This window comes from Oryctolagus cuniculus, chromosome 5 (assembly GCF_051225735.1).
Source record: "Oryctolagus cuniculus isolate XC-2025 breed Fujian yellow rabbit chromosome 5, ASM5122573v1, whole genome shotgun sequence".
NCBI lineage: Eukaryota > Metazoa > Chordata > Mammalia > Lagomorpha > Leporidae > Oryctolagus > Oryctolagus cuniculus.
The window spans coordinates 22384479-22409948 of record NC_142871.1 but is presented as its reverse complement, the minus strand read 5'-3'; the positions used below and the strand labels follow the sequence as shown (position 1 = coordinate 22409948).

General features: G+C 38.9%; 1 protein-coding gene across 3 annotated transcripts in view; it reads right to left on the bottom strand.

Moving 5' to 3' along the window:
- Positions 1-21514: 21514 nt before the first annotated feature.
- The window catches only part of SHPRH (SNF2 histone linker PHD RING helicase), a 98095-nt gene continuing 94139 nt past the window's right edge, over positions 21515-25470 (bottom strand). For all 3 annotated transcript variants that reach the window (XR_016233658.1, XM_070074610.2, XM_089332587.1), the window contains one exon: positions 21515-25300. Coding sequence is in view for 2 of the 3 variants with exons in the window: in XM_070074610.2 (XP_069930711.2) it covers positions 25204-25300 (97 nt within the window). In the remaining variant the exon portion in view is untranslated. The remainder of the gene's footprint in view (positions 25301-25470) is intronic.

Sequence of the window (25470 nt, the reverse complement as noted above, 5' to 3'; positions counted from 1 at the left end):
AGGTAAACAGAGAGACAGAGAAGCCCACAGAGATCTTCCATCTGCTGGTTCACCCTCCCAAATGCTAGCAACAGCCATGGCTAGGCCAGGCCATAGCCAGGAGCCTGGAACTAAATCAAGTCCTCTCATATGAGTGGCAGGAAACCAAGCACTTGAGCCTTCATCTGCTGCCTCCTGGCCCCTGGCTTTGGATCGGCACAGCTCCGGCCATTGTGGCCAACTGGGGAGTGAGCCAGCGGTTGGAAGACCTGTCTCTCTCTCTGACTCTCCTCTCTCTGTGTACTCTGACTTTCAAATAGATAAATAAATCTTAAAAAATAATGATCTCCTGGAAGAAGCTATGTAGCTCAACAATATTAACACACAGCACTGTATAGAACCTCAAAGGCAAAAATCAAATTTCATGGAAAAGCACAAGGGGTGCTTTTTTAAAAATTTTGCCTAGGGTGGGGCAGGAGTGAATTTAAGAATGCTATAGACAGTGAAAAGGTATTTGAGCTTGGTTCTGAAGTATGTAAATATATATTATACATACTTTTAATATAAGTTATGTTTTGAGCAGTTCTAGGTACACTGCAAAAGTAAATTGAAAGTATGGAGAGTTCCTGTACACTCCCTGTTTCTCCTGAAATTTCTCCTGATTATCAACTTTCCACACTGGATTGAACATTTGTTATAACCAGTGAACCTATATTAACAAATTATTATCACTTAAAGCCCATAGTATATGTTACAACTCATCCTTGGTGTTGTACATTCTATGGGTTTTGACAAATGTATAATGGCATGTGTCCATCATTATAGTATCATAAAGAGTGGTTCCCCTGCCCTCAGATCTTCTTTGCTCCATCTGTATATAGCTACTTCCCCTGAAACACCTGGTAAAACATTGAGTAATTTTATCATCACCATAATTTTGCTTTTTTCAGAATATCATATAGCTGAAATCATGTAATATATAATTTTCTCATATTACCCTTTTTGATTTAGTAATATGTAATTTCATGCTTATAAATTCCATGTTTATTCATGGCTTGATAGTTTTTTTTCTTTTTAGTACAATATTATATTCTGTTGTCTGGATGTACCACAGATTACCCATACATTCACTTACTAAAGGGCATCTTAGTTACCTTACAAGTTTTGGCAAGTGTGAAGAAAGCTGCTGTCAACATCCATATGAAGGTTTACATGTGGATATAAATTTTCAACTCCTTGTCAATGTCAAGGAGCATTATTGCTGAATAATATGATATGAGTGTATTTACTTCCATAAGAAACTATCAAACTGTCTTCAAAACTAGCTTTACCATTTTGTATTCCCACCAGCAGTGACTGGAAGGTCACGTTGCTGCACATCCTTACCACCATTTGGTGTTGTCAGTGTTTTGAATTTGGGCCGTTTTAAAAAATGTACAGTGGTATTTTGTTATTTTAATTTTAATTTTCCAAATGACTATGATAAGGAACATGCTTATTTGATGTGCTTATTTGCCATCTGTATACTCATATTTCATTTGGTCAGATATTTTTTAAGGTCTTGAGCCAATTTAAACATCGAGTTGTTTTTTTTTATTATTGAGTTTTAACTGGTTTTTATGTATTTTGGATAATAATCCTTTTTCAGATATGTCCTTGGCAACTATTTTCTCCCATTCTATGTCTTGTCTTTTCATTCTTCTAAGAATGTCTTGCAGAGCAAAAACTTGACGTTTAATTTAGTGTATCTTATAAGTTTTTTCTTTCATGGATTGTGCCTTTGGTATTTTATCTAAAAACTATTGCCAAACCTAAGGCCACAAAAATTTTTCCCATGCTGTCTCCTAGAAGATTTATAATTCTGCATTTTACATTTAAGACTGTGAAACTTTCTGAACTAATTTCTATGAAGGGCATAATTTTTTTTTTTTTTTTGCACGTGGATGTCCAGTTGTTCCAGCCCCATTCTTTGAAAAGACCATCTTTGCTCTTTTGCCAAAGACCCATTAATTATATTTATGTTGTCTATTTTTTGGCTCTCTATCCCATTTCATTGATCTTGTCCTTTCTTTTACCAAAACCAAACTGTCTTGATTCCTGCAATTTTAGAGTAAACCTTAAAGATAGATAGTAGCTATTTAGTATTGTGTTGGCTATTTTGAGTCTTCTGCTCTCTATATAAAGTTTTAAATCAGTTTGTTGATATCCACAAATTAATTTTCAGGGATTTTAATTAGGATTGTACTGAGATTGTAAATCATGTTGGAATGAACTGACATCTTCACAAAATAGAATGCATAAACATAAAATATGTAGTTCTTTGATTTTATGTAGTTCTTTGATTTCTTTCATCAGAGTTTTGTAGCCTTCCTCATATAGATCTTGTACATATCTTGTGACATTTGTAGGTACAAATATTCCTTTTGGGGGACATGTAATTTGTATTGCATTTTCAGTTTTGTACTCTAGTTGTTCATTGATAGTATAGAGGAAAGTAATTGAATTTTATATATTAGCCTTGTATCCTGTACCCCTGCAATAATCACTTATTAATTCTCGGATTTATTCTTGTTGTTGATTGTCTCAGATTTTCTGCATATATGATCTTCCTTTATAACCTGTATATTTTATTTCCATTTCTTGTTACATTAGCTACAACTTCAAGAATGATGTTGAAAAGGAGTAGTGAGAGAGGATGTCCTTGCTTCCTGATTTTAGTGGGAGTATTTTGACTTTCTCATATTTATTATAATAATTGTATTTTTTGTAGACATCCTTTTTCAAATTGAGGAAGTTTGATTTTGTTAAATGCTTGTCTGCAATTATTGGCATGACTTCATTTCGTTATTATTGTGTGACTTCATTTCGTTAGCCTGTTGATGTGATCAATTATATTAATTTTTAATATTGAATTGGACTTGCATAACTGGGGAAAATATCATTTTGTCATGGGTGTAATGATATTTTAATTCCATTTTAAGAAATTAACAAATATAAAAGCAAAAGGCAGAGTATGCCACTGAGAGTTTGCCCTTTAAGAATGACCAATAAAGCTGCTAAATTACAAATATAGTTAAAAACATAATAAGCTGGAAGAGAATGGATAAGTTGACATATCTGAAGGTATTTGTAGAAAATTTGGACTGGGTAATATGAGAGAGGCTTAATAAATACACTACCTTTTTTTTTTAAAAAAAAAAAAAGATTTATTTTATTTATTTGAAAGACAGAGTCACAGAAAGAGGTAGAGACATAGAGAAAGGTCCTCCATATTCTGGTTCACTCCCCAAATTGCCACAATGGCCAGAGCTGCGCTGATCCAAAGTCAGGAGACAGGAGCTTCCTCGGAGTCTCCCACGTGGGTGCAGGGGCTGAAGGGCTTCGACCATCCTCTGCTGCTTTCTCAAGCACATTAGTCGGGAGCTGGATCAGAAGCAGAGCACCTGGGACTACAGGATGTCGGCACCTTAGGCTGGGGCTTTAACCTGCTGCGCCATAGCACCGGCCCTTAATAAATACGCTATTAAAAGAGGATTTGGCATAGTGGTCAGAAACCTCAAGGGATAATGAGAACTCTGAGTCTAGTAAGAGCTAGGACGAATTTACCAAGGCTTGAAGGGGAGAGAGAGAAGAAGGAGCAGCTACAGGAAACGTGAAAGGGCTGCAGAATCAGGGCTATGTGTGATCTTTGGCAGAAGACCATCTGGTCTTTGTGAACCTTCTATGGAGGGAGATGGATGAAGAAATGCCCTCACCCCTTTCTTGTAACTTTCAGGCCTTCTGCTCAGAGTCCCCAATGGGCCAAGTCCAAGGATGCCAGAGGATCAGAGAATGTATCTGTGAAAATGGAGTTGGAGAGGCAGATGGAAAATAGTGAATATATAAGGTAATTTGTTGAAACAGTAGTTTGGGACTTTATCATCAAGGAATTTCAACTCTAGGCTGAAAACCTTGAACTTGATACTTGACAGGCAAAGAGAAACCACTGAGCATGCTTGGAGCTATATTTTATAAGGAATCTGTTTTAGGAAGAAATTGAGATGAGAGGGAGTTAAGCTGTGAATTTGAATAATTATGATTGCTCAAGAAACAGTTTACATAAAACATTAAGAGCATTTATGAAGTGAATGAGGAATAAAGAGATTTATAAAGATCTTGGAGCTTGGATGGAGAGTGAGAAAAGAAAAGAAATGGTGAAGGCAAGCAGAATAAAAATGAAGACTGTTCAGAACAGAGGAGTCATGGGATTGTAGAGCTAGAATGGTTACAGATGACCTAATATACTCCATTGACGTTTTTTTCCACTTGTGACAAATGTTTTCACTTACATGTAGCTTTGGACAGTCTGGCTAGAATATAGAAAATGCAGGCTTTCTTTAGACCTAATTCCCATTCCATTTGAAACCTTTTTCTCAAGTGATCAAAATACATCAATAGGTTGTAGAGAGCTGCTGATGTGACCCAACTCTCTATTTTACACATGAGGAAGCGGAAAGAATAAATGGTTTGTTCAGGGAGGCCCTGCTTGTTAATGATAAGGTCTGACCAAGCCAAGAGCTCAGATAGACTTATCCAAACATAGTTGCTACTGCATACAGTGAAGAGAGAGTTAGAAACAAAGATCTGTGGTTGGAAAGAGATTAAGAGATAGATATTAAAATTAGAGGGTCATTTGTAAGTAGTAAAAGCTAAAATCATGGTTATACAGCAAAGCTTAGATTAGCAGCAACTAGCCCAATAACTGGAATTTGTAGAAATCTGAAATGTCCCTGACATTCCACTTTTTGAAAGATCATAGAAATTGTAAAAATTTAACATTATGTTTTTTAATCACTAATAATTTCTGCAAAAATCTTTAGAATAGCACTAATCCTTACTACATGTAAATACTGTTCTTTCAAAAATATTTACTGAGTTCCTACTCTGTACCAGTGCTGGCCTACAGCAGTTAACAAAGTTATAACTGTCATGGAGTCTATTTTATACTGAGGAAAAACAAAAAAATTGCAACATCAACACATGTTAGATGGTGATAGGGACTTAGAGAAAAGAAAACCATTAAGGGTGATACCCTAGGGAAAGGGAAGTTACAATTTTGTGTAGGATGTTTGAGAAGATTTCCTTCTGACAAGCTACACTGGAGCACAGATCAAAAGGAAGGAAGGCAACAAGGTAACTGTTTCTAGAGTAAAAAAGCTACAGGCAAAGGGTCCATTTCAAAGACCCTGAGAGACAATGTTTGATAAATTTGGGTGCAGCAAGAAGCACTGTGAAGATAGAACATGGGATGGATGGAAAGACAGCAGGAGTGTGGGAGAAGATGAGTACAGAGAAGACGTGGAGGTCTGGATCAAGCAGGGTCTTTGGCCTTCTGAAGACTTAGGTTTCTCCTGAGTGAGCTGAATAATCATGGCAGAATTTTGCCCAGAGGCGTGACATTATCTGCCATAGATCTTAAAAGGATAATTCTGATGGCTTTGGGAAAAAATATAAAAGGCTATCACAACAATTCAGTTAAGAGTGATTATATCAGGGACTAAGTGGTGGTTATGAAGAAGATGAAAAGTGGTTCAAGTCCAGATTTCTTTTGAAGTTTGGCTTGACTGGCTGATGGATCTGATGTGAAGGATGAGAGAAGAAAAAAGCATTAGGATGATTCCAGAGTTTATGACTCAAACAAGAGAAAGATGGTATGCTATTTTCTAAGAGAAAACAGTAAGTTTATTCTCACACCATTAATGAACAAAAATTCTAGTTAACAAATTCATTCTATATTATGAAATTGCTAGGAGATTTTATTGCTTATGATCTTATATTCCTCTCATGGAATCTTTAACCAATATCATGGGTACAAACACTGTGGATCATTTTTGGGAAAGCTTCCTGTTCCTACCGCTATGAGACCACATGGTTTACTTATGATCTCCTTATGGCAGGTTGAGGGCTTTTCAGTGGGAGAATTAATGTCACAAGGTGATATTATATTAAGAGATAGCAACACATGTGGGCAAATATCGTCAACATCATAGTTAAATTCACATTTAAAATCCTTGAAGCATACTGGATCACATGTTTCTTCATCCTTCACTTGGTAGGCTGGAAGAATAAGGTGAATTGGTCACACTGAGGTATCTTTAATAATAAAGACATCAAAGGTATACACAAACTCTCTGTTAATAAAATATTTTTCCTCCAATCTGTACTGAGGCATAATTGACATATAAAATTGTGTATATAAGATGTACAATGTGATGCTTTGATGTATGTATACTTTCTGAAATGATTACCACAATTAAACTAATTAGCACATCCATCACTTCATATTTACCATTTTAGCAAATCTTTAACTATGGGGCAAAATTCATTATAATATCACATTTATCCCTTTGAATTTTTTTCTTTTGTAACTGTTCAAGAACAGTTTTTTTAATGTAATACAGACAACTCCGTCTTTCACATTGTGCTCCAACTGTAGAGCAAAATATGGAAATGTTGCAAATAATTAAATTTGTGATGATCAATGAAGCTGCTTTTTACATAATATTCTGAATGTTTCAAATCAACAGAGCTTAAATAAGTTAAGTAGAAATTAAAAATATATTTTTCCTCTTGGTATACAGTCTATTATCATTAGAGAAAATGTTTCATTCTTCCTCAATTTATGCTAATGATCATCAGTTTTGTCCTCCACAAAATATCTGGGAATGTCTGGAAATGTTTTTGATTGTCTACCCTGGGGGTGGGATGTGCTACTCGTGTCTAGTAGGTAGAGGCTAGGTGTGCTACTCAATATCGTATAATGCACAGGACACTCCTTAGAAGAAACAACTATCTAACCAAAATACCGGTAGTGATGAGGTTGAGATCCTTGATGTATGCCATAGGTCTCAATTCATTTCACAGTCACATCAAGTTCCATTCATTTAACTGAAACTTACATTTCAACTGTTCAACTCAATGTGAGAGTGTACAGGCACTAGAGGGTTGTATTTCCCCTGACAGGGAGAACACACTGCTTTGAGGTTTCATGTTTCATGTTTAATCTGCTTCAGTTGTGAGATCATTTGATTCTTTATTAGAACAAGTGTGCCATATTCAGATATTCAGGCTCTATCTAATGAGAGATTTTAAAGATAACAGCTTTGTTTCATGTCTAAAAAATATTGGTCATTCTAGTTCAGTGGTAAGCTATTCACTAGAGTGTCTGTTACAGCCAGTAATTCCAGATGCTACACTATTTTAACTGAAGCTGCCAGCATCAATGAGATTCACAGGCCCTGAGTACAATATTCTCTACAATGTGTGCCTCACATTTTGAAGACCATCTGTCTCATTTTAATCTATAATATGGTTTTCTAAATCTTCTGCATGCCAAGTGATTTTTAAAAAGAACTTTTGTGTTATATTAAAAATATTTTAAAATATGTTGAGATATAATTTACACACAATAAAGTCTAGCCATTTAAAGTGCTCAAGGCAATGTTTTTTAGTATATTTACAGAGTTGTGCAAATATCTCTACAATTTTAACCACCCCATAAAGAAAGCCCATCCTCTTAGCACCTGCCCTAGATGTAAGCAACCACTAATGTACTTTCTGTATCTAAAGATTTGCCTTCTGTGGACATTTCATATGAAGAAAGCTTCTAATATTTCTAATGGTTTCTTTCACTTAGCATATACTGTTTCAAAAATTTATCCATACTATATCCTGTATCGTACTTTATTTCTTTTTATCAGTATACCACATTTTGTTTATCCATTTGTCATTTGATGAACATTTGGGTTGTTTCCACTTTTGTCTGCTATAAATGATGCTATGAACATTTGTGCATATATTTATATTTGGACATATGTTTTCATTTGTCTTGGCTATTGTTGAGGGCTGAACTGTGGTTCTTCAAAATTCATGGGATGGAATGCTAGTCCCTGGTATCTCAGAATGTAAATATATTCAGAGACAAGGTCTTCAAAAGTCGATCATATTAAAATGAGGCTGTTAGGGTGGTGTCATAATCTAATAAGACTGATGAATTTAGAGACACTAGGGGTGCATGTCACAGAGAGAACATGTGAGGATATGGTGAGAAAACAGCCTTCTACAAGGAGGGGAAGAGGACTCAGAAGAAATAAGACCTGCCAGTATCTTTATCTTCAACTGCTAGCATCCAAAACTGCAAAAGATAAATTTCTCTTATTTAAGTCATCCAGTCTGGGCGATTTTGTTATGCAGCCCTAACAGAATAATAAGTGTACATAGATATGGCCTACCTGGTAGGTGTATGCTTAACTTTCTAAGAAATGGATAAAGGGTCTTCCAAAGTGGCCATACCATTTATATTCTCCAGCAATATATGAGGGTTCCCATTGTCCATATCCTTACACAAACATAAGTGGTATCTTATGTAAACAAAATAAATAAGCCTCATCTTATAGAGCACTTTTGGATTTACTGCAAATTTGAGTAGAAAGTAGAGTTCTCACATATCCCATCCCTTGGTGTCATGCCTACTATAGGTCTGACAAATGTGTGGTTCATATCCACTGCTGCTATTATCACACACAGTAGTTTCACTGCCCTAAAAATCCTTTGTGCTCTATCTTTTCATCTTCTCTCCTCACTAACCTTTCACATTGCAGTTGCACTGGTATTTATCCAGGGACTAATGCTACTGATCCTATTTTCAAGGGCTTATTGTCCGCATGTATATCTTCGTTGAAGAAATGATTATTCAAATCATTTGTTCATTTGTATCTGGGTTGCCTGTCTTTTTATTGTCGAGTATCAACAATTTTCAAGGTTGAATTTGCCTCTTACTGAAGAGTAAATAACCCCTGACTTTGTTTAGTATGAGAGACATTGTGTTTTATTTCATTTACTTATTTTTATTCTGCAGGTTGGCTTCCTGAACCAATTCACTGTCCATTTCTATTTGGAATTCACTGCTAATGGATCTGCTTGGTGGATTCAGAGAACAGCTATCATTTTCGCTGGTAACCAGAGTCAGAGACATCCCCCCCCCCCAAAAAAAAAAACCAGCTATAGGCAATGTTAAATAAAAATCGGAGATAAAAGTTGATCAGTATATAATAATGAGTAACTGATATGAAAGTCAAGGAATAAGAACAAACAATACTTATTACAGTTAATAGACTTCAAAAGATTAATATCAATTTGATATTATTAAAACTTCCTGTAGGGTTAAATACAAAACACATGGGAATACTAGTTACAGGTGAAATGTTTAACGATTTCTTAGTGTTTATGCTGGGTCCCTTTGATGGACAAGATTTCTATAAATATTTTAGTAACTCATATGGCTTCTGTTTGTTGTCAACCATATTTATTAGTTATTGAAACCAGTCCAACTTAACAACTATTTACTGAACACCCAACATAAGAAAGGCACTGTCTTTTATTCTGAATTCATTGGCTTCTTTACTTTTATTAAAATAAATAACTGCTTTTTCTTTTTACTAACAATTAGGAAAAAGCAGCTCCTCCTTTCTGTATTTATTATTATTAGTATGCATTTGTTTAACTCCTATTTAATGAATATAAATTTCCAAAGTACAGCTTATGGATTACAGTGGCATTTTCCCCCCTATAACTTCCCTCCCACCCACAACCCTCCCACCTCCTGCTCCCTCTCCCATTCCATTCACATCGATTCATTTTTAATTATCTTTATATACAGAAGATCAATTTAGTATGTACTAAGTAAAGATTTCAACAGTTCGCACCCACATGAAACACAAAGTGTAAAGTACTGTTTGAATACTAGGTATAGCATTAATTCACATTGTACAACACATTAAGGACAGAGATCCTACATGAGGATTAAGTGCACAGTGACTCCTGTTGTTGACTTAACAAATTGACACTCTTGTTTTTGGCATCAGTAATCACCCTAGGCTCTTGTCATGAGTTACCAAAGCTATGGAAGCCTTTTGAGTTCGCCAAAGACAAGGTCATAGTCAAAGTGGAAGTTCTCTTCCCCCTTCAGAGAAAGGTACCTCCTTTGATGGCCCATTCTTTCTTTTTTTTTTTATTTTTTATTTTATTTATTTATTTATTTATTTTTATTTTTGACAGGCAGAGTGGACAGTGAGAGAGAGAGACAGAGAGAAAGGTCTTCCTTTGCTGTTGGTTCACCCTCCAATGGCCGCCACAGCTGGCGCGCTGTGGCCGGCGCACCGCACTGATCCGATGGCAGGAGCCAGGAGCCAGGTGCTTTTCCTGGTCTCCCATGGGGTGCAGGGCCCAAGCACCTGGGCCATCCTCCACTGCACTCCCTGGCCACAGCAGAGGGCTGGCCTGGAAGAGGGGCAACCGGGACAGAATCCGGCGGATGGCCCATTCTTTCTGATGGCCCATTCTTTCAACTGGGATCTCACTCACAGAGATCTTTCATTTAGTTGTTTTTTTTTTTTTTTTTTTTTTTTTTTTATCACAGTGTCTTGGCTTTCCATGCCTAAAATACTCTCATGGGCTCTTCAGCCAGATCTGAATGCCTTAAGGGCTGATTCTGAGACCAGAGTGCTGTTTGGGACATCTGCCATTCTATGAGTCTGCTGTGTATCCTGCTTCCCATGTTGGATTGTTCTCTCCTTTTTAATTCTATCAGTTAGTATTTGCAGACACTAGTCTTGTTTATGTGACCCCTTTGACTCTTAGTCCTATCATTATGATCAGTTATGAACTGAAATTGATCACTTTGACTAGTGAGATGGCATTGGTACATGCCACCTTGAGGGGATTGAATTGGAATTCCCTGGCATGTTTCTAACTCTACCATTTGGGGCAAGTCAGATTGAGCATGTCCCAAATTGTACATTTCCTCCCTCTTATATTTAACAGAGATCACTTTTCAGTTAAATTTAGCATGCATTTTGAGACAAAGAACAGATCTAAAATGAGAAATATCATAGTTATTCATCTATAGGCTTATAAGAGCCTTTTTTTGGGGGGGGGAGGGACAGACAGAGTTAGACAGTGAGAGAGAGAGAAAGAAAGTCTTCCTTCCGTTGGTTCACCCCCCAAATGCCTGCTATGGCTGGCATGCTGCGGCTGGTGCACTGCGCTGATCTGAAGCTAGGAGCCAGGTATTTCCTCCTGGTCTCCCATGCGGCTGCAGGGCCCAAGCACTTGGGCCATCCTCCACTGCACTCCCGGGCCACAGCAGAGAGCTGGCCTGGAAGAGGGGCAACCGGGACAGAATCCGGCGCCCCGACCGGGACTAGAACCCGGTGTGCTGGCGCCGGCCACCTGAGGTTCTTGACATGAGCTGCCAAGGCTATGAAAACCTTTTGAACCCACAATCTCTGTCATTGTCTGTGTATACAAAGGCTATTGATTTTTGTGAATTAATTTGTATCCTGCCACTTTATTAAACTCTTCTATGAGTTCTAAAAGTCTCTCAGTGGAGTCTTTTGGTGCCTATGTATATATAGAATCATGGCATCTGCAAATAGGGGTAGTTTGATTTCCTGCTTTCCAATCTGTATCCCTTTGATTTTTTTTTCTTGCCTAATGGGTCTGGCTAAAAATCCCAGGACTATATTGAGTAGCAATGGTAAGAGTGGGCATTCTTGTCTGGTTCTGGATCTCAGTGGGAATGCTTCCAACTTTTCTCCATTCAGTAGGATGCTGGCTGTGGGTTTGTCATAAATTGCCTTTGATTGTGTTGAGGAATGTTCCTTCTATATCCAATTTCCTTAGATTTTTCATCATGAAAAGGTGTTGTATTTTATCAAATGTTTTCTCTGTATCTATTGAGATAATCATATATTTTTTGTTCAGTTTGTTAATGTGATGCAGCACACTGATTTGTGAATGTTGAACCATCCCAACATACCAGGGATAAATCCCCCTTGGTCAGGGTGAATGATCTTTCTGATACGTTGTTGGGTTCGATTGGCTAGAAGGCCCCTCACCAGGGAACCAGGGAACCCTGAATGTATGGAGCCTCCCACAGTGACTCCTCAAAGTCCCAGCCACACCCTGAGTCCTCCCACACAGCCTCAGTGTGTTCACAGTCCTGGCACACAACCCTCCCATAGTCATGAGCACCCAGTCCCCTGTCTGCTCTCCCCTGACTCAGGAATTTCCACTTGGCTGGTTGCTGGGCATGGACATGAGGTGGCACAGCTGTTATGTATGTCCAAAATGGCTCCTGTTCTGTATCAGCTTGTTACAGGACACAGTTGCAGGGTTTGCCCCCCCCCCCCCTTGTTTTTTTTCTCTTCTGGTTTGGCAAGTACACTGTCCCTCGCGGTGCTCCATGCCAGATTCACTCTAGGCTCTTCCTGCAGCTTTTTTGCCAGTGGCCTAGGCTGCTGCAGTCTGTTCTCTCCTCACTCTCCAATGCTGGTGTGGAGTTCTCAGCTGCTGGGGCTCTGAGTTGTGTATGTCTTCGCCCTCCACTTGGGTCCACTGTGTCCCTCCAATTTCGGTAGTTTCCTGTGCTTTTCTCTCCCTAATTCTTCCCTGTGACTGTACTCTTGCCACATTTTAAAGACTATCTTCTCCTAGACTAGAGCACTACTCTGTCTTCTTAATCCTCCTCCCAGTTTATCTTCCCTTACTACTCTTTTTGTATTGCATAAACTACTTTCCAAACCTTTCATATCATATTTTACCAAAAATACCAAGTCTGTATTTTGGACTTTTCCTGATGTTGGAGTCTTTAAACATCTATTATCAATTCTTTTTTTTTTTTTTTTTACAGGCAGAGTGGACAGTGAGAGAGAGAGACAGAGAGAAAGGGTCTTCCTTTTGCTGTTGGTTCACCCTCCAATGGCTGCCGCGGCCGGTGCACTGTGGCTGGTGCACCACGCTGATCCGATGGCAGGAGCCAGGTGCTTCTCCTGGTCTCCCATGGGGTGCAGGGCCCAAGTACTTGGGCCATCCTCCACTGCACTCCCTTGCCACAGCAAAGAGCTGGCCTGGAAGAGGGGCAACCAGGACAAAATCCGGCGCCCCGACCGGGACTAGAACCCGTTGTGCCAGCGCTACAAGGCGGAGGATTAGCCTAGTGAGCTGCGGCACTGGCTTAAACATCAATTCTGAACATAAACTCTAATGAATAATGCTTGACAAAAATTCTGAGGCCTTCCCAGGAGTCCATAGTTCCCAGGTATTCTCTGTGTCTCTATATAAGAGCATCTTGAAGTTTACCTATACTTAAGAATATTTTTTTTACAAAAAATTATTTATTTGAATGAGCTACAGAAAGAGAGGGAGACACACACACACACTCCCCAGATGGCCACAACTGCTAGGGTTATCCAGGCCAAAGTCAGGATTCAGGTGCTTTAGCCAGGTCTTCCATGTTGGTGGTGAGGGGCCAAATACTTCAGTCATCTGTTGCTTTCCCCATGCCATTAGCAGGGAGCTGGATTAGAAATGGATCAGCTGGGACAGACACTGGTGCCCATGTCCATGGATGCTGGTGTTGCATGCAGGTGGCAGCTTATCCCTCTATGCCAAAACACCAGCCCCACTCTTAGCCTTTCTTAAAGTCTTTCAAAAATTTCACTATTCGTTTTTTTTAAAAATTTATTTTATTTATTTTAAAGGCAGAGCAACAGACAGCTGGTTCACTTCCTAAATGGCAACTACAGCCAAGTCAGAGCTAGGCTGAAACCAGGAGCAAAGAACTCCATTTGGATCTCCCACCTTAGTGGCAGAGGCTGAAGCCCCTGGGCCATACTCCACTGCCTTCCAGGCATATTAGCAGGAAACTGAATTGGAGGTGGAGTAGCTGAGACTTGGAATAGTCCTCTGATATGGGATTGCCAGTCACTATTTCTGTTGATAATTCACTCTGTATTCAAAAAAAAATTTTTTTTGTGGATAACCAAAATTGTGTCTGAAGTAAAAGCACCTCCTTCTCCTGTGTTCATCAGAAAAAGTGAGGAATTCCTTACCACTAACATCTCCATACAATGATGTAAGTCTTTACCACATTCTTTTAGACAGACTTGAGTGTACCTCAAAAAGTGTATGGGGTGGGTATGTAGCACAGCAAATTTTCTGCTTGAGGCTCCCACATCTCACGTCTGAGCACCCAGCTGGAATCTCAGTTCTTCTGCTTCTGAATCAGTTTAGGCTAATGTACACCCCAGGTGGCAGCAGATGATGGCTCAAATACTTGGGTCCCTGCCACCCATGTGGGAGACATGGATTAAGTTCCTTTGGCCTGACCCAGCTCTGGCTGCTGTAGGCATTTGAGGAGTGAACCAAAGGATGGAAGATCTGTCTTTAAAATAAAATTAAAATTAAATAAAAATACAGTTTGTGGATATGCATATTAGAAAAAATTACATTAATTTCAAAAATATATTGAATGAAAGTAAATTTGTCCTTTAATACCAAGTTTTTACTAACTCTTTGAAGTACCCTTATAGTAAGGAGTGAAAAAAATGACAATATTCAAAGGTACAAGACTGAGTCCAGACATTTGTTGACAATATTAATTTTATTAGGGAATAAAATTTCTGAAAATTGGATATTTATTGTTGGCTTTTTTCCTCGGGTTAATGGGTTTACCCCCAAAAGTGTATTAGAAACTAGATGAGAGAATAAACCCATCTATTATTAAGCATAAATTAGGTTCTCCTACTTTGGCTGAAAAGAAATTTGAGACAAAGAAAAAATATTTAATATAACTTATGACTGTATTGCCCCTACAAATTTCTTGACACATAACTGCAAACTATAAGATTAATTAAAAATATAAAATATTTCAGGAAATACACAATACAGAGTAAATCCTGATAAGCAGTGTTGTAACCAAAATAGAAAATATACTTTTTGACTAAAAAAAAATGAGAGGCTATGAAGTTGCATGATTTCTAACTCGTTTGAAAGCAATTTCAAGAGTCTAACTGATGTTTTGAGTGATGAAAGCATAACTGGAATGATAGCATTTCACATTTGCAAGTGCAGCAATTACTTACCTTCCAATGATCACTAAACTTACTTCGTTACATAGTTCATCAGTAAAAATGTTTGTACTAATGTATATCAGATGCATAAATTTAAATAACTTAAAACATATATCTTAAAGCATAGATAAAGTGAGAATAAAACAACATGAATGGTTTTACTTACTAAAGGGACAAAACATCTTTTTACTGTTATTAAAATATTCAGATTTTTCAGTCTTTAAACCATTAGGTTATTGATTATATTCCATGATTTTTTTTTAAGGATCAGTACTTCATCAAATGACAATATGAAGACTTGAGTATAAGTTCAGTTCATTTTACAATTCCCTTTTCAGTACATCATAGTGGAAAGATATACCTGATGGAAGCATGATGTGGGTATAGTTTTTTGGTGATAATCTGTATTCCAGATCCTCATGATAATACAGAATTTCCATTGGCTGACCGTGAGAGATCTGGTCTTCACTGGTTTCACTGGTTTCCTCAAGTAATGTGGCTGAAAGAGCTCACAGCAGTATCAGCTGTGCTTTTTTTCCTTCTTGTTTCCTGGTACTTACATTATTCCCGTTCCCTTTAATTCAAGGATTCTCTATAGGAACTGTTCTGTACCACTTGTTCACACTGAGGGAGTGAGTTGACTTGAAGCTAGATAGTATAATCTGCAATGTGCATTCAATAAATAAAACCACCATGACCCACACTTTTCTGGCAAGTAGTGCCCACCTCCATCAACTCAGGGAATGTGGGACTATCTGAAAAGTAGATCAGAATAAGGGTGTTTGTGTTGTCCTGCCCATTAAGGGATAGCTTAATTTCTCTGTTAAATAATTCTCCATCTAATGTAAGTTCAAACATTTTCTATTTTTTCTTTTTATGCTTCAGTGGATCTCCTCCCATAGTCCTTGTTTTGCCTTTTTTTTAAAATGTGGGGGGGGGGGGTGAGAGAGAGAGAGAATGAATAAATCTCATTTTCTGTTTTACTCATCAAACGCTTGCAATAGTCCAAACTGGGCTGGGCCAAAAACTGGGATCTGAATCTAGGTTTCCCTCCTGGGTGACAAGGATCCAACTAATTGAGCCATCACCACTGCCTCAGGGTCTGCATCAGCAGGAAGAGTGAACTGGGCACTGGAGTTGGGCATCAAGCATTGCCCCTCTGATGCGGGACACACAGGCTTCCTTAACCAGTGGTTTAACTGCTTGGCCAAACACCCACACACCCTTGCCTCTTGGAATGTGCATGTCATGCTGGAGGAAACTAGCCACCAGTGATACTCCTATTGAGAGCTATCTTACATTCTGCACAACCTTTATTCTTTACATGTTGAGGTCATGTCTAAACATGTGGGGTATGTTTCCTAAGAAACATAATAGTATTTACAAGTGACAGCATGGGCAGTATCACTCATTTGTTAATTAAAACTCTTGCAGTTTGGGCAACTGGTCTTGTGCATTTGGGCATTTGCCTCCAGAGTGGTATACTTGTCAAGGTTCAACCAAACAAAACCAGTAGAAGATAAACATTAAAGGATTTACTGCAAAGATTCAGCTATGGGGCTGGCTAGGCAGGTCTGAAATGTGGAGGTGATACAATCAGGCAGGGCTGGCTGGAACTCAGAGACATGAATGGAGGCTACTGTCTAAGGGTAGAATTACTTCTGGGAAGTTCCACTTCCACTCTTAAGGCCCCCCCCCTTTTTTTTGACAGGCAGAGTGGATAGTGAGAGAGAGAGACAGAGAGAAAGATCTTCCTTTTGGCCGTTGGTTCACCCTCCAATGGCTGCCACGGCTGGCGCGCTGCGGCCGGCACACCGCGCTGATCCGATGGCAGGAGCCAGGTACTTCTCCTGGTCTCCCATGGGGTGCAGGGCCCAAGCACTTGGGCCATCCTCCACTGCCTTCCTGGGCCACAGCAGAGAGCTGGCCTGAAGAGGGGCAACCGGGAAAGAATCTGGCGCCCTGACTGGGACGAGAACCCGGTGTGCCGGTGCCGCTAGGTGGAGGATTAGCCTATTGAGCCACGGCGCTGGCCTCTTAAGGCCCTTAAATGACTGATTCGAGCACACAAAAGTAATCACATCTACAAAACATTTCTCAGCAACACAGTGATTAGTGCCTAGAGACTACAACATAGTCCAGTTGATGCATAAAACTGACCATTACAAATGGTAATTATCTGTGGTCACAGAGCACACAGAGTACATCATTGTGTTTATTTTATATTCACATAGAGACAGAGTTTAGTTTAAAAAGTTGTTATAGGCAACCTTGTATTTTTCAAACAAAGCGTCATGTGCAAAAGTGAAATGAAATTCCTTGTTATACAAAGTTCACCAGGACCTGGCATTGTGGCACAGAGTTAAGCTGCTGCTTAAGATGTTGGCATCCCATATTGGGCACAAGTCCAAGTCCTGGCTTCTCCACTTCCCACTCCAGCTAATGCACCTGGGAAGGCAGCAGATGACCCAAGTGCTTGGACCCTTCCCACCCCTGTGGGATACCAGGATGGAGTTTCTGGCTTCTGGTTCAGGCCAGGCCCAATGCTCGCTGTTCAGTCCACCTGGGGGATGAAGCAGAGGATGGAAGTTCTCTCTGTTTCACCTTCTCTCTCTGTTGCTCTGCCTTGCAAATAAATAAACACATCTTTAAAAAGGTCACCAAACTTGCTAGGAATGTTGCTCTTGTGTGTGCTTTTTTACAATAGAGCTTTGACTATGATCAATACAAATGTGAATACAGCAACTTGATACAAGCTCAGCTAGGAAAAATTATGAGGATTCCTTGCCTTGCCATTGGTGAGGAAACATTGAAGGTAATTTAGAGCACATACTCACCATGGTTCTCAAACTTTTGAGGCTCAGGAATTCTTTAAATGTCTCAAAATCACTGATGACCCTTAAGAAGAGCTTTTATTTGAATGGTTTATACCCACAACTATTTACCATATTAGAAGTTAAAACTGACCAACACAAAAATAAAAACATTAAAATAATAAACCTAATACTTATTTTATTTTTGACAGGCAGAGTTAGACAGTGAGAGACAGAAATGTCTTCCTTTTTCTGTTGGTTCACTCTCCAATGGCCGCCGTGGCTGGCGCTGCGCTGATCTGAAGCCAGGAGCCAGGTGCTTCTTCCTGGTCTCCCATGCGGGTGCAGGGCCCAAGCACTTGGGCCATCCTCCACTGCCTTCCTGGGCCACAGCAGAGAGCTGGACTGAAAGAGGAGCAACTGGGATAGAATCCGGCGCCCAAACCAGGACTAGAACCCGGGGTACCGGCGCTGCAGGCGGAGGATTAGCCTGGTGAGCCGCAGCGCCGGCCCTAATACTTATTAACATATACATTTTAGTTAAAAATAACTTAAAAAATGATTTATTTATTTGAAAGTCAAAGTTATTCAGAGAAGGAGAGGCAGAGAGACAGATAGAGAGAGAGAGAGAGGGAGAGAGTCTTCCAACCACTGGTTCACTACCCAATTGGCCACAACGGCCAGAGCTGCGCCAATCTGAAGCTAGGAGCCAGGAGCTTCTTCTGGGTCTCCCACATGGTGGGGCTAAGGACTTGGGCCATCTCCTACTGCTTTCCCAGGCCATACAGAGAGCTGGATCAGAAGTTGAGCAGCCGGGTCTCAAACTGGCGCCCATATGGGATGCCGGCACTGCAGGCGGCGGTTTTACTCACTATGCCACAGCACCCCCCCTAAAAATAACTTTTCCAAAATAAAGCAAAAAAAGTAAAAACAATTGCATTATTTTCTGATTTTGCAAATCTTTTTGATGTTCCCTAACAGAGGCAACCAGACTCTCATATGCCTGCTTCTATGATAAATGTGTTGCACAAACTGTTTTCATTGACATATATGAAAACTAATTTAGGGTCTTTCAGAATCCCTGGGGTCTTGAGAACTCCCAGGGATCCTGAATCCCACACTTAGAAACTGCTGTTCTATGGGAATGGGATCCTTTTTAGGCCTTGAATCCTTCTGAGAATCATATGGGAACACCCTCTCTCAGCTTCTCAAATAATATTAATAAAAACTAGACTCTGCTGGTCAAAAGGAAAATACATTCAACATTATCAACAAGCAATGATGTTCTTTCTTACTCAATGGAAACTTTAGTGAGGTCTGGGAAAATAACTGTATCTAGCTATTAGAACAGAAGAGTTTTACAGTTCTAATAACATAATAAAGGATATGATGTGCTAAATGTAAAGTCAATGGTTTTGAAAGAAAATGAACAGAGGTAATTTCAAATACATAATACACTGAAGAGAAACTAGGTTTCTAAGAGATTTGGGTGCAATTATTTGTTCCTTGAGGAACGAGAAGGTTCAATGATTAGGATTGTGCTGGCATACAGATCTGGAAAGATCCCTCATTTCAAAATTCTATCCTTAGCACTGCTCCTTGAATGTGCTTTGTAAAAGGTATGGAGCATTAAGAAGAGATAGAGGGGTGCTGTGGCACAATGGGTTAAAGCCCTGGCCTGAAGTGCTGGCATACCATATGGGTGCCAGTTCTAGTCCTGGCTGCTCCTCTTCTGATCCAGCTCTCTGCTATGGCCTGGGATAGTGGTGGAAGATGGCCCAGGTCCTTGGTCCCCTGCCCCCATATGGGAAACCCTGAAGAAGCTCCTGGCTCCTGGCTTTGGACTGGCGCTGCTCCGGCCGTTGCGGCCATCTGGGGAGTAAGCCAGCAGAAGGAGGACCTCTCTCTTCCTCTCCTCTCTTTGTGTAACTCTTTTTTAAATAAATAAATAAAATAAATCTTAAAAAAAATAATAGATAGAAGGGCTGGCATTGTGGTTTAGCAGGTTAGGCCACTACCACTGGTTTGGGTCCTGGCTGCTCCACTTCCCATCCAGTTCCCTGCTGGAAGCCTGGGAGAGCAGCAGAATATGGTCCAGGTGCTTGGGGTTCTATACCCATGTGGGGGACCCAGACAGAACTCCTCGCTCCTGGCTTCAGCTTGGTCTGGTCTTTTTTTTTTTTTTTCCCGACAGGCAGAGTGGACAGTGTGAGAGAGAGACAGAGAGAAATGGCTGCTGCAGCCGGCACATGGCGCTGATCTGAAGCCAGGAGCCAGGTGCTTCTCCTGGTCTCATATGTGGGTACAGGGCCCAAGCACTTGGGCCATCCTCCACTGCCTTCCCGGGCCACAGCAGAGAGCCGGACTGGAGAGGAGCAACCAGGACAGAATCTGGCGCCCCTACTGGAACTAGAATCTGATGTGGAGGATTAGACTATTGAACTGTGGCGCTGGCCCTTGGTCCAGTCTTGACCTTTGTGGCCATTTGTAGAGTGAACCAGCAGATGGAAGATAGCACTCTAACTCTTTCAAATAAATCAATATATCTTAAAAAAAATGAAAGCAGTAAAAAAAAAATGAAATCCGGTCATTTGCAACAAAATTGAGGAATCTGGAAAACATCATGCTGAGTGAAATAAGCCAGTCCCAAAGGGACAAATACCATATGTTCTCCCAGATCGGTGACAACTAACTGAGCACTTCACATGATCACTTGGACTTACCCCAATGGTAGAGATTCCAATTCAATCCCATCAAGGTGGCATGTACCAATGCCATCTCACTAGTCAAAGTGATCAGTTTCAGTTCATAATTGATCATAATGATAGGATTAAGTGTCAAAGGGTCACATAAACAAGACTAGTGTCTGCAAATACTAACTGATAGAATTAAGAAGGAGAGAACGATCCAACATGGGAAGCAGGATACACAGCAGACTCATAGAATGGAAGATGTCCTAAACAGCACTCTGGCCTCAGAATCAGCCCTTAAGGCATTCAGATCTGGCTGAAGAGCCCAAGAGAGTATTTTAGGCATGGAAAACCAAGACACTGTGGCAAAAACAAAACAAAACAGAACAAAAAAACAAAAAACAAAACCCTAAATGAAAGATCTCTGTGAGTTAGATTCCAGTGGAAAGAACAGGCCATCAAAGAAGGCAGTACCTTTCTCTGAAGGGAAGAAAGAATTTCCACTTTGAATATGGCCTTGTCTAAATAAGCTCGGTGTTTGTGAACTCAAGAGGTACCATAGCCTTGGCAGCTCATGACAAGAGCCTCTGGCGATTACTGATGTCATAAATAAGAGTGTCAATTGTTAAATCAACAATGGGAGTCACTGTGCACCTACTCCCCATGTAGGATCTCTGTCATTAAGGTGTTGTACTATGTGAATTAATGGTAAAACTACTACTCAAACAGTACTCTATACTTTGTGTGTCTTTATGGGTGCAGTCTGTTGAAATCTTTACTTAGTATATACTAAGTTTATCTTCTGTATATAAAGATAATTGAAAATGAATATTGATGAAGAATGGGATGGGAGAGGGATGGGAGATGGGATGGTTGTGGGTGGGAGGGAGGTTATGGGGAAAAGCTGCTATAATTCAAAAGTTGTACTTTGGAAATTTATATTTATTAAATAAAAGTTGAAAAACAAGCAGGTAGGAACAAAGGGGATGGAGAGGAAGACCATTAAGAAAAGCCCGAGGCAGAGACAGTTACTGAGTATAATAACTAAGAGTAGTCATGTGCACAAAGGATCAATAAAAGGTAAGAGAGGCTATCTGATTTTATTCAGCAGGAAAAGCATAAGCTGCAACACAAAGAATTTGCTTTTAATATGACAATGTCAGTTTCAACAAACAGAATCAATCTTGAGGGTCACTATATTACACAATGTAATAGGGTCTGAATGATGATGTGGGGCCCTTGTTATCCACAGATGAGTTAAGACGTCCTCCTGACAGGCTATCTGAAGGCAGTAGAGACTGGAGTTGGCAAGTTTGGTTATTGCCAAGTTCTTGTGCTATTTTCTGTATGTGACACTATCCCTTCTATATCTCAGAGGCAATACCACATACCTATTGTGAGACTTCAGTTCCCTCTAGGGTTATCACATTCACATAGTGTTCCTCTAATGCAGGGAGGGGGGCAATGACCATTTGGTTATTTGTGGGCCAGTGTATCATTTGTGAGCCACACAGTTACCAACTTAAAAATCAGCCTGCTATAGATTTAATGAATTTCAAGACCTGCCCACAGTTGCCTTGGCAGAGCCAGACCAAATGATTTCGAGGGCCCTGTACAATCTGTGGGCTGGACGTTCCCCACCCCTGCTAATATCAGGCTTGCAAGTGGCTCATATCCTGAAGTTAAATAAACTTATGGAATTTGAGCACATTAAATCTTGGAAGGGATACTTAATCAGAGTTATTCTTCCTGCTCCTCTTGAAAGGTTAGCTTGTTAATCTTGTACTGCTAAACTCAATGTCAATAAGCATTTGTTTTTGGAAACAACTACAGTTTCTTTTTAAATTTTAATCTATTTAAGAGACGAAGTATGAGAGAGAGAGAGACAGAGACAGAGACAGAAAGAGAAACACTCTCACCTGCTAGTTTGCTACTCAGATACCTCCAATAGCTGTGGCTGGGCCCAAAGCTGGAGCAGAGATCTCAATCCAGGTCTCCTACATGGGTGGCAGGGACACAATCACAGGGGCCATCACTGCTGCCTCCCAGGGTCGCTATTAGCAGGAAACTGGAATCAGCCAGAGCATGGAACAAAGCACTCCAATATCGGACAGGGGCGTCTCAACCAGCACCTTAACTGCTAGGCTGAATGTCTGTCCCTGTAACCAACTACTGTTATTTGTAAAGTATCAGTAATTATTTTAAGATTTGTAATTTATAGATATTCAAGTGTTTTGATAGGGATTAGTTTCTAAAACTAAGTACATGGTTCATTCTGCTGAGATCATACATGATAAGAGAAGTCCAAACTACAATAAACATAGTAAATTTTCTGCATTTGCAGTAAAAGGCTATATAACTGGGTTTATATAGTGTACATTGTAGTATACTTATAATAAAAATAAATCATTCAGTTTTGGTAAACTCATCTGGAGTAATTTAACAGACAATGATTTCCCAAGTCTAAACACATTGAAGTTCCAAAGATTAGGGCTATTCTAAGGATAGAGGCTCTCATTTTTTTCTCACTGATTCATTAGTATATTCATTAAGAACAACTATTTATAAGCAGAGTGAAATTTCAGAGAATATAAAACGATAGAGCAAAGAAATATAAAAGTTCTTTTATTTACAGACAGGAAGATGTGGGGATTCAGTCTCTATTTGTTTTGAACAACTGGAAGAACTGTCATAATTTGTTGAATAATAGATATACATAAAATATAAGATTCTGTAGTATTAGCAACTTTGACGTCTTTTGTTGAAAAACAAATGAAAAGTTTGTATGTTCTATGGCTCAGAAATTAAATAATCCCATGATTTCAATTTCCACTAAAATATTTATAAAGATAACTTATAGAAATAAATAAGAGCAGTTTTCCTTTTTTACAGATAAGTAGACATATGTATATATACATATGTGTATACACATATATACATACACATATGCATATGTATGTATATATGTATACATACATATATTATATAATATATATATGTGTATATATACTTTACAAACCTGAAGCAAACCAAATTGTTTTCCCTAAAACATACACAAAAAGGAATACTAGGAGACAAACAAAAAGAAATACTTAGTCTCATTATTAAATTAAAATCATGGGCCTTCTGAATCTCAGCATGATGTGATTTATGGAAGAACAGGAGATCTGGAGTCAGGAAGCCTGGGCTCTACTGCTTACTTGCTAGTCATGGCAAGTTAATACTTCTGAACCTCAGCTGTCTATGTTTAAAACAGGAATGATATATCACTTTCATTGGACTGCCAGGCAAATTAAACACACAAATGTATAGTAAAGCTCTTTAGAATATGTAAAGAGCTACAAAAGTAATAACTTTGTTTAATTTCATATAAAAGAATCAATACGTATCTCCCTTCAACTGAAGAATAAGCACCAAAAAAGTGTGTGTGTTTTCTTCAGTAGAATTATGTCACCCTATAAACCTAGGGTAAGGAAATGCACCTTATCTAAGCACCAAAAAAGCCTCTTGGAAGAATGAGATCCAGGGGATAATTCTATTACAGTTTCTGGGCAGCAAGTAGGAGCTGGCTAATGAGTCCTGAGGGTCATTTAAAATTCTGAAGGCTCAATGAAAACAAAATAAAATAGGAACATTTACAGTACATCACATGGCTATGACACAACAAGCTAACCATTATTTAGTGATTTCAAAGTCCATTAATTCTTCACAGAAGAAACACCTGATTTTTACCACTTGGAATTATTTGCTGACATGAACAAGGCATTCTCTTATTCAAAAGCATTCAACCAAATACTAGTCTGGAAAGGAAGAATGACAAACAAAATAACAAACTTTACCATAAGTGCAGATATCAGTGGCTAAAACATCTAGTTACAGAAGAACATGGTAAAGGAAAAAAAATCCAACACCTTAGTAGAATAATGATAGAAAAAAATCTTGCAACATTTTCATGTTATAATACAAATGAAAACCACAAAATGACCATATTTATATATATATCAATCTTAAGACATATAAAAATGTAAGAAAAATTAAGAGTACAGAAAGCTGTTAGGTAATTTCAAGGTAAATATTAATACATTTAAAAATGTTAAGAGTTAACTGTCTATACTCACATCACTTAACATATAATAGAAATATGAAAGACTTTCAGTATTTGATTTTTGGTAGTAAGATGCAAGGAAAATGAATAATTTTCTACTGTTAATTTATTGATAGGAGTTATATTACTGTAAAGTTGCTAGGCATGGAGTAATAGTCTAAACCTACTCAAAATAACTAGGAGTTGTTATAATCCATCATTTCCTTAAAATGTCACTAACAAGATATTAGTGAATCATGTGGTAGAGATACTGAAGGCTCTTGCAAAAATGTTGGTGGAATATAACATGTCATATAAAACTAGACTTAGTTTCCTTTTCCTCATATTCCAACTTTTTTTTACCACTAATATTATCAAAAGGAACATACACATTACCTCTTTTAATTTCCTAGCTTTATCAGATATAGATGCTCTTTGGGACAAAAATAAAAATTTTATTAGGAATGTAAAATAAATCTAAATCTTTACAGATCCTTGAAACAGTATATTGAAAAGGACTCAAAAGTGCCAGACCAGTGTTCAGCCAAGCAAAAAGAAAAAAATTCATTCAACTGTGAACAGCATTTACTGACATCTACTGGATTTTTTCCCCCACTTAATGATTTGCTCTACAGTCATGAAAATTCATCACCACACTAAACTCTGATGATCCAATCAAATGTAGTTCATTCAAGCTCCTCAGTTTCTTTGGTAAACAGGTCTGCTAGGTCAGCAACGGTCAAGACGGAGGCCTCAGAATGTTTCCCTGATGAGTTTGTGTGACTGCAGTTTTCCGAGGAGGAGCAGCATCAGAAAGAAACCCCAAGGAACCAGTGATTAGATTTATATTAACAAAGACCAGACATACATTTGTTCCTAGGTTTTTGTGACTAAGTCATAAGAAACTTCTCCAAGAAAATAGGCAATCAGGTCATTTTTATACCTTGTCAAAA